This window comes from Fragaria vesca, linkage group LG6 (genome assembly GCF_000184155.1).
Source record: "Fragaria vesca subsp. vesca linkage group LG6, FraVesHawaii_1.0, whole genome shotgun sequence".
Taxonomy (NCBI): Eukaryota; Viridiplantae; Streptophyta; class Magnoliopsida; order Rosales; family Rosaceae; genus Fragaria; species Fragaria vesca.
This window is the reverse complement of record NC_020496.1, coordinates 12,577,563-12,588,124: the sequence shown is the minus strand read 5'-3', so window position 1 is coordinate 12,588,124 and position 10,562 is coordinate 12,577,563. Positions and strand designations below refer to the sequence as shown.

The 10,562-nt window shown below is 38.7% G+C and overlaps 2 protein-coding genes across 2 annotated transcripts; one reads left to right on the top strand and one right to left on the bottom strand.

Annotated features, from left to right (window-relative positions):
- The first annotated feature begins 264 nt into the window (after positions 1 to 264).
- Positions 265 to 4,881, top strand: LOC101294961 (cell division protein FtsZ homolog 2-1, chloroplastic-like). Its single transcript, XM_004302945.1, has 8 exons — positions 265 to 528; positions 766 to 1,517; positions 1,626 to 1,925; positions 2,401 to 2,491; positions 3,413 to 3,537; positions 3,695 to 3,787; positions 4,283 to 4,348; positions 4,424 to 4,881. The coding sequence occupies exons 2-8, from the start codon at positions 873 to 875 to the stop codon at positions 4,541 to 4,543; spliced, it is 1,440 nt and encodes a 479-aa protein (XP_004302993.1). The 5' UTR covers positions 265 to 528; positions 766 to 872; the 3' UTR covers positions 4,544 to 4,881.
- A 671-nt stretch (positions 4,882 to 5,552) lies between these two features.
- Positions 5,553 to 7,454, bottom strand: LOC101312179 (putative pentatricopeptide repeat-containing protein At1g68930-like). Its single transcript, XM_004305292.1, has one exon. The coding sequence runs from the start codon at positions 7,452 to 7,454 to the stop codon at positions 5,553 to 5,555; it is 1,902 nt and encodes a 633-aa protein (XP_004305340.1).
- Positions 7,455 to 10,562: the final 3,108 nt, after the last annotated feature.

Genomic DNA, 10,562 nt, shown 5'->3' with positions numbered 1-10,562 from the left:
TTCTAAGCTTTCGAGCTTCAGTTTTCAGCTGTTTGAGTCAATTTATGGAAACTTTTTTCCTCTACAACTAGCTAACATTACATGTTCCTTCACAATTTCATTAACTAGTAACTTATCAAACTTATTGGACATCTTTGTAGATACTAGATAGCATCTCCTCTTATAATGTGGGCTGTAATTATTTGGGCCCAAATAGTTCACAAATTTGGAAGCATTTGAAAAGTGGTTACCAGCTAATAAGGGGTTTATGACTCAGTTCACAACAATGATGTTGTTTTCAAGAGAAGAGAGCCCACATGGTCTCCCTAAAGATTCCAAAATACCCCAATCGCTATTTGTGCTCTCCCCTTTCACCAGATCTTTGTTTTAATTTTTGATCATTTCATTATCATCATCACTTCATCAGTCCAAACCTGAGTGACACACACTCTTTGGGCTCCACTCCCCCAAATGCTTCTTCCCAATTTTGTTGCCTCTCTTCTCTAGGTCTCTCTCTATCTCAGATTCCTCTCACCTCTAAAACCCCAGGTAACCCTTCTCTCTGCCTCTTGCTTGTTTTGCATTTCTGCTTGGTGGGTCTGATTTGTTATCAGCTGTTAGCTTCATACTTCATTGAATTTGCGCAATTGTTATCTGGGTATTGTAGTGCGTGTTATTTAGGTTAGTGGGTTTCTCTTTGATTTGGCTTTAGTCCAATGTTTAAACTTTATTATTAATCTGCTGTGTTGTGTGGTTTCTTAGAATTATCTGGGTTTTCTGTAACAGGTGCTGAATTGTGGTGGGAATTGAGGTTTTTAAGGCACTTGGGTCTCTGAATTTATTGCCATTTAGCAGTTTAGCAAGTCTGTGGGTTTGAGTTTCGCCACTATAGGATGGCGACATATGCATCGACACATTTTACTTTTTCGGATACTCGGAACCCGGTTGGGGTTCTAACTAGAGTTGGAGGGAGATTGTTAGTGGGGAATCACTTCGAAAGAGTTAGAAGTGTGAGAATGCTGCCTGAGGGGAAGTTTGGGTTTGTGGGTGCAGTCCATAAGTTGAATTTGAATCAATTCAAAAACTCTCACAGTGTGGGTTCGTATCCGAATAAAGACCCTTTTCTGAATCTACACCCGGAAGTGTCTATGCTCAGAGGTGAGGGGAATAATACGTCAAGCAATCTGAGGAAAGATACTCCAGGTGGGAGTGTGACTGAGAGCTTGAGTGACAAATCTTCTCCGAATAATTACAATGAAGCAAAAATTAAAGTTATTGGTGTTGGTGGTGGAGGGTCAAATGCAGTCAATCGTATGATTGAGAGTGCAATGAAGGGTGTGGAGTTCTGGATTGTTAACACCGATGTTCAAGCCATGAGAATGTCGCCTGTTTTTCCTGAGAACCGTTTACAAATTGGTCAAGAGCTTACCAGGGGTCTTGGAGCTGGTGGAAACCCGGATGTTGGTATGAATGCTGCCAAAGAAAGTCGAGAATCAATAGAAGAAGCATTATTTGGGTCAGACATGGTTTTCGTTACGGTAAACTCAAATTTTGTTTTTTGTGTTCTATATTCCCAACCTTGGCCACTCTGTGCTGTTACCAAACTTATTCAAGCTATTCTGTATTTGACGTTAAATTACACGCAGGCTGGAATGGGTGGAGGAACTGGAACTGGTGGAGCTCCTGTAGTTGCAGGTGTTGCAAAATCAATGGGGATCCTGACGGTTGGTGTTGTGACAACTCCTTTCTCTTTTGAGGGACGAAAACGGGCGGTTCAAGCTCAGGAAGGGATTGCAGCTTTGAGAGAGAATGTCGACACACTGATAGTCATTCCAAATGACAAGTTGTTGACTGCAGTTTCCCAGTCTACTCCAGTAACAGAGGCATTTAATTTAGCTGATGATATTCTTCGACAAGGTGTTCGTGGTATCTCTGATATAATTACGGTATGTGATTTTGATGATGTTGTAATTATGAACTTTATATTGATGTGAAGTAAAGTATAATTAGACTATAAAAGGTAAGCAAACAAAACTTTTAAGAGGAAGATGTGAATGAATGCTGAAGAACATCCATTAAGAGTGCTTGATAGATAGGCATCTCAATGCTTTCCCTAATGTGTGCATCGTAAGCGCACAAGTAGTTCTAAATATATATACTAAACACTCTTATCATTATTCTAAAATATTATTATTTCTAAAACTGGTACCAAGTTGTGAATATACTGACAGTGATATCATATATTTCAGACTTATTGAATTGATTAACGGAATTTATGAGCATTGCATTGATATATGCTTGGAATATCATCTTTAGGTCAATGCAGTTCCATAATTACTTAGTTGATCATTTGTATTTTCATGTCCTATTTCCTTATTTATATTTTGTTACACTAGTTGATAGTCATCACCTTAATTGCAGATTCCCGGGCTGGTAAACGTCGACTTTGCTGATGTAAGGGCTATAATGGCAAATGCAGGTTCGTCATTGATGGGGATAGGAACTGCAACTGGTAATTTCTGATCTACTAACTAGAATGTAATCAGTGCTAATATGGTCAGAGTCATAGGCTTTACGTATGATTTTAGACATGATTGTGCTGGAACCTAATTACCAGTGCCTTCCTTGATGGCATCATTGTGGCTAACCTTGGGAAAATTACTGTTATGAATGAATACCAAGATCAGTCTATCGGGTTAGTGTATGGGGAGGAAAGTGATCTAATCCCAAATTTTTTGAACTGGTCCTCAATAATCTTCAGGATAAGCTTAGAGAAATGTTTGTTTGATGAGCTACTGGATGCTTATGAAAGAGGGGAAGTGCCCTTGGCTGATAATATTTTTACTGAAAATGATATGTTAGTGTTATAGATGTCCTAAGTAGTTTTAATTGCAGTCTCCATGTCCTGTAATTTGGAGTGTGCATGGCAATAGGTTTGATTTTGTAATGACTATGTTATCAATATATAGAGAAATCAAAGTCCTTATACATGTTTAAGCTTGTTGGTGGTAACCAATCCCATCTTCTAGATGCATGTTCTCTAATGCTTGTGAGATCTGACTCTTGTTCAAGGCAAAACTTTACATCTGTTTTGTTTTGGAAAATTTTAGAAAAAAAATTGACTGAAATTCTGTGTGTCAAGTAGCTATTAGTCGTAGGATTTGCACAAAATATGTACATCGAGGTTCATAAAGATGAAGTGAAATTGCTTTGGATGCTTTTCAAGATATATCATATATATGCACTTCTGCCTTATTTAACATGTCCAGTTAGTTATGTATACTACGTAGTTTTGTCATGTGGTTGACTTGTGCATTTAGCAGTTTATTTAATCAGAGCCTATTTCCTTTTGCAAGTCATTTAACCCTCTTTTTTTTCTAACAGGAGCTAATTGTCTGTGTGCTTTTGTTTTGTCCTTCCTTTTTGGGAACAGGGAAGACAAGGGCTAGGGATGCTGCATTAAATGCCATTCAATCACCTTTATTAGATATTGGTATAGAGAGGGCAACTGGAATTGTGTGGAACATAACTGGTGGAACTGATTTGACACTCTATGAGGTACCATTTCTTCTGATTGGGATAAAACTTCCTTACCAGAACTACCTGCATTCCAATATGATTATTCCCCCATCTACTGAATTCTTTAAGTAGTGATTTCATTTACAGTCGATTGAGACATTTCTCTTCTGGTAAACTCTAATTTTGGATGTTATAGGTCAATGCTGCCGCAGAGGTTATATATGATCTTGTAGATCCAACAGCAAATCTAATATTTGGAGCAGTGACAGATCCATCACTCACTGGTCAAGTAAGTTTTGTTGCTTTCTCTAAAGTCTGCAATCCTACCCTTGGCACAGTATGACTGGATCACAGCTGCGTTAGTTCACCCCATAATATCTCACTGTGCCAGTAATTTAACGAATAAGATAAAGGATAATCCAATTGATGTATGAGTTCTTGTGAGGACTCCATTAGCCTTTTAAATAACGGTTGGATGAGTGTTGATTTTATTTTATTTCATTAATATTTGTTTTTTACAAGTTATCCAACCGTTTTTAAAGTACTCATGAGGGAGAGAACCCCATCAATATGTATATGCTTTTACTTGGTCCTTTCTATCTGAAATTTCACTGGCCAGGAAAAGTGGTACCGAGTGAAGAATTGCATTTATGCATCTAAACTCTAAAGGCATATTTAGTAAATAGAAGATATATAGTTCTGGACTTCTGGTTATCCTAATATCTGGTGGTAGTTCAGTATGAAAACCTATAAAATATCATGTTGTTGGTTTGGTTTCATTCAGGTTAGTATCACTCTAATTGCTACTGGTTTCAAACGCCAAGAGGAAAGTGATGGGAGGCCACTCCAGGTATTCCTTATAGCTGTCTCTTTCCCTTTCTGCATAAGTCTCTCTCGACATTTTTATTAACCTACCAAATTGCAGGCACAAGGAGATGTTACTCTTGGAATCAATCGAAGACCTTCCTCCTTCACAGAGGGCAGTGCAGTTGAGATTCCTGATTTCTTGAAGAAGAAAGGTCGCTCACGTTATCCAAGAGTTTAAAATGCTTCCTCTTTAGTCCCATGAGTGCCTTGTCTGAGGCCTCTCAGCCTCTTCACTACCACATCAGCATCAATCTGAGGGATTTAAGTATGCCTCTGTAGATACTAGATGATAGATCCTCGATATGTCATTTGTTAGTACTTAGTAGTGGTTTCTAGCCTTCATATATTAGTGCACACTCGTTTTGAGTATTATGTCTATGTTCTCTCTTTTGTTCCCGGAATATTTGAATAAAAGCCATGGGCGTGTATAGAGTTTTCCATCTAGAAAGTGAGATAGAACTTGTGGAGAAGCATGAATGGCTTTGCTTCAGAGAAAATTCTTCTTTGTTGTTACTTAATATCTGATTTTAATCTGAGCTTGATTTATTATCTTCCAGAATTAGAGGCCGTTTACATCTCTGCAAAGCAGAAGTAATTGATGGGTATCGGGTAACAGTCGGCATTTTTACTGGTTCAACATGCCTTCAAACCTGGGGAGTGTTTGGTTCCATTCAAACATGCCTTCAACATTCAGCATTATTCAGAAAAAAAAAAAAAATTTTTACCTGTCTCTATATGCCTTCAAACCTTGTCGATCAAAGAATCGAATCACATATATCACCTGACAATGGCTACCTAAATCACTTTTCTTTTTTGTACACTGAACTAATTGAGCTAAAGAATCCGATGGATGAAGAAATGCAATAACTTCTTCCCAAGTCCAAGACAAAGGCTCCAGGGTTATTCCGCTTCTACACGATTTTAAATCAAAGCTAAAATCTCCTCACTCATTCATAATGACTGAAAATTATACAGCGCACCCGGTTGTATCCACCGTCCATTTTGACCCGCCAAAAAAAAAAAAAAAAAAAAAAAAATTAACGGTGGAGACGACGGGTGCGCCGCGCACCCGGATGCGCCGAATAGGCTCTCATATCAGAATAGTCGTTTGGTACAGATTAGCTTTAAGTAACCCGGCAGAAAACATTTGTATGAGTTCCTTCACAAAACTTTGGCCTTCAAAACTTTTACCAGTAATCCCCGCATGAACACAAGCCATCTGCGAAATGGTGAAACCGGGTATTATCCCTAACAATAATCTTCCTTCCAACAACTAAGGAGATGTACTTGATTGCAGAATGGCAATCCAAACACACCCTTATATTTTTCTTCACAATGATTGGCTTCCCGGCAGGCATACTTATCAGTGCAAATGCAATGGCTATCCTCTCACTATGATGGTGAAGCAGCTCTACCTTTGAATTGTCGTCCATATCATGTAGAACAAGATCTGTATTTGGAACATACCCAACTTTCTTTATCTGATCAAGAAGACTATCAAGTTTCTCATATATTTCTTTTTTCTGAGAATGAGACCAATCCTTGGCTCCAAATGTGTGTGTTTTGTTTCCAACATCAACCCAACTATAACCGGGCAGTTTCTTCATGCTGCTGTCTCTCATCATCTTCCTCACAATTCTGAAATCATCCCATTTTTTCTCCTTCGCGTGCAGAGTTGAAAGCAAAACATGTGCTCCACTGTTCTCAGGTTCGAGCTGTATCAATTTCTCAGCTGCCAGTTTCCCCCTCTCTTTATCACCATGGATTGTGCAAGCACCGAGAAAAGAGCACCACCCAAAAGCATTTGGCTGCAATGGCATGCTGTTAATAAATTCTTCTGCCTCTTCAAGCCTTCCAGCCCGGCCAAGTAAATCAATAATGCAAGAGTAATGTCCAGCTCTAGGTACTATTCCATATGTTTTCTCCATGGAGTAAAAGTACTTTAAACCTTCCTTTACCAATCCAGCATGGCTACACCCTGTTAAAAGACTGACAAATGTTATTGCATTTGGTTTCACTCCTGCTTGGACCATTCTACTAAAAGTTTTCAAGGCATCATTTCCTAAGCCATGAACTGCAAATACACTTAACAACGAATTCCATGCTACTTCAGTCGGAGTGGCTACCTCATTAAACACTTGTATTGAATGATCAAGCAACCCACATTTTCCATACATATCAACAAGAACAGAAACCACAAAATCGTCTCTATCAAATTTAAACTTGACCACCTGAGCATGAAGTTGGATCCCTTGTTCAAGTGCTGCTTGGTTGGCACAGGCCTTGACCAAGCTAGAGAAAGTGAACTGATTAGGCTCAACTCCCTCCCTCTGTAAGTCCACAAACACACTAAAAGCCTTCTCGATTTCATCCATCTCGACATAACCATTGATCAGAGAGGAATACGACACAATATTTCTCCGCTCAGGGTCAATCCGAAACACATTTGAAGCACTCTCCATATCTCCTGATTTCGAGTACATATCAACTAGAGCATTTCCCACAGCCACCTCCACTTCCAATCCCAACTTCACAACCGTCGAATGAACACACTTTCCAAACTGACAATCCCTCAGTGCAGAACAAGCACTCAATGCACTAGAAACAACATATTTATCTACACCAATCCCATCATTAATCATTCTCTTATAACTCACTAAAGCCGCCTCAAACTCCCCACTCTTTGCATACCCATCAATCATCGAAGTCCACGACACAGCATCCTTACACGGCATCTCCTCAAAAACCCTACAAGAATCAACCATCACCCCACATTTCGAATACATATCCGCCAAGTTACTCCCCACAAACAACTCACAAGACAAACCCAATTTCAAAGCAAGACAATGCAGCTGCCTCCCCATCTCAACCGACCCAAGAACCACACAACCTTTAATCACACTCGCAAATGCAAACTGGGTCGGGCTCTCCCCAGCTCTTCTCATCTCCGAAAAGGCCTTGAAGCACTCCGAGAACCTCGCGTTCTGCGAAAACCCGGTTACCATGGCAGTCCAGGAAACCAAGTTTCTGTGAGGCATTTCGTCGAAAACCTTGAGGGCGTAGTCGACGTGGCCACATTTGGAGTACATGTTGAGGAGGTGGTTGGTTAGGAAAATGCATAGTGGGTAATGAGAGCGTAGGAGGTGAGCGTGGAGCTGCTTGCCTTTGTGTAGCTGCTTGGTTTTTGCGTAGGTTTGGATTACTTGAGCCAAGGTGGATGTGGACTCCTCTTTCAGAATTTGGCCGCCAAAACGGCGCAAGGTTTGAAAACTCATAAAGAGACGGGGTGCAAATGAAATTTTATGGCATTTCTACGTAAAAAATGGAAATCATGAATTCATTTGTGTGTCATGACCAAACAGTATTATTGAGAATATGTTTGGACTGATGATATGTTATTACTTCAAAACTTCTATGTAAATATAATAAAATGAGATGATCGTAAAATTGAGATACAAATTTGTCAATCATCTTTATTTACTTATCAAAATGTTCACCCACTTAATCTATTGACACATACGTAAATCTGGAAGCTATATTCACCTAACTTGATAAGTAGCAACGAATCTCTGACCTTCACATCTATGATATGGGGTAGCTTAGCCCAATTTACATTAGACTTGCAATCTTCTAGTTCAAAGTTTCGTACTTAATAAAACCACTCCAAATCCTCATTAAAAAAAAAAACGATTATTTGGCCCAATGCTTCATACCAGACCATTGCCCAATGCTTCATACCAGACCATTGACAAAGGCTAAGCTAATGGACCTTTGTGTAAATTTCCTTTCCCAGATGGGGAGCTCTGGACCATCTCCTGAAGCTAGCCCTTTATTTCCTAAATTAGGAGTGTGTGGTAGATTATATAGCATGTCAAGATCTCCATCGCTCACCAAAATGATGAGTGGTCTCTGTTATTCAACCTCTTTCATAGATCAATTTCATAAGTGGTGGTTGGTGGCTACATATCTCATCAATCTTGTTCTGTGTTTCTAGTGCTTTACCTTGTGGCCAACTTGGCTTGTTGGAACAAAGGAACAAACATTATGTGGTTATGGCAAGTGTTTGCTATAATACCATTTCAGAGAATATCTCAAGCTGGTATGACCGTATGAGTACTAGTGTATCCTTATTCAATTTCCCTTGAAAGGTATAGATTCCCCCATATATATTTGAGCATTTTGATAGAGTAGTCTGAGGTTCACATCCAAGACTAATTGGTAATGAGTGGAGTGGTTTAAAACCTTATAAACAAGTCTCATTTTTCCGATATGAAATTCATATATCAACAGTTAGGCAATAGGTATTGTGATGCTTACAAGTTATAACACACAGCATTCAATCATTCACTCTCATTTCCTTACTTTGTATCATTATTTTGCAACGAGACACGCATTCAACGGATAATGAAGATCACCCTTGTAAGCTTGGGGGCTAAAGGCAAATTCACAACACTGGGAATACTTAAAAATTTTCAAGGCTCAAGATTGAATTTGTTCTCTCCTCCTCGTCTATAAGACACAATAACAAATAAAACTTGAATTATCTTATAACTAGTTTATATAACAAATCAAACTGTATAGACAAGTTCTGAACATATATATGCATTGATACAGAATACATGTATATACTGTTGTCTTGTGTATATGTATGGATTGACATTATAGGACTCATACACAACTTGGTTGTCTGATAGAGATCGACATAAATTTCAATGAGAGGGAAATTGAAAACCATGGGCTAGCTGCTAGTGGCCATGATGAACATCATAAAATATCTTTTTGTTAACCCCAGAAAGTCTCCATCCAAAAACCACATTGTATTGAATACAACCAAACTGTGTTCAAATTTTCATGAATATATTATTCCCCCAAATAAAATACCACAATTCTAGTGGCCAAACGCTGAACCAAATCAAAATCAACCTCACAATCCTTCAAAATCCCAGAAACTGAAGAAATAATCTGTTTATTTTTCTTTTTTCTTTTTTCTTTTTGGTCTGTAATTAAGAAAAGAATCTGTTTATATCTATGATGATTGTTGATTTAGTAATTGAATGTTTTTGTAGGGCGAAGGAAGATGAATATAGTATAAAATTCATACAACTTCACTCATGAACTCATGATCGAGCGAATACGAAGCTCTCTCATCATTTTACATGATCGATGCTAAAGTCTAAACGACTACTAACTGTAACTGACGCTCCAAAAAAACTAAAACCCTAAAGTCTAAGAAAAAAATGACAATCCAAAACTAAGAAAATCTTGAGTTCCCACACAATAACTCTAAAATATATTTTCCATAAATAACAGGAAAAAAAAAACTTAACAAATTTTAAAATGCTGTAATACAGTATATAAACACAAGATCAACAATAAGAAAAAGTCGATTCAACATATATCAGCACCCATCGATTTATATATATTCTGTGTGTTAAAATTAGAATATATATACACATAGTAAGCCTGGCTCTCGTTTTCTATTGCTTTTCTGTGTGTTTCCAATCAAGAAGTAAAGAGCCACACAAATTGGACTGAAATCTGAACCAAGACACGTACATTTGTCACTTACCATACAAAAAAGGCTTGAAAGGTGGACGTGTAAACTAAGCCCCCACCCATTCTTGCTTTGCATTATTAACACACACAAAGCGATTAGAACCCTCACCTTCCTCCCTCCCTCCCCCTACCTTATATCTCCATGAACCCTTCTTCAAACTAGAGACAACACAGACATACCAAAAAGATTGAGCTGAGCAAACAAGCACAATAAGAAGAAGAAGCTGAATCAGCTGGTAGCAGTAGCAGCAAAGAAAAGCCTCCATTCCCACCACGTACTGTTGTCTGTTGCATGATAGAAAAGCCAGCCCTACTGAAAATGGCTCACCAGCTTCAACTTTCTTTGGTTCCCAACGACCAAACTAGCCCTTCTTTTCCATTGCTTCAGACCAAAGAAAGCATCATCCCTCAGTATCAGAATGGTACTACTACTACCGAGCAAGAGATCGATCAAGATCATGAAGATGAGATCAAGTTAGGTCAGTCAAGAAATGAGGAGATCACAATATTAGGTGTGGCTTCATCTCAAGTGAGTGCAGCAGAAGAACCCAGTAGAGGGTGTTATGAGGTGTTGGCAGTAGCAGAAGAAAGTGGACGTGAGAGGTTGAAGAGGCACCGGATTGAGGTGGCGGGTCGGGTCT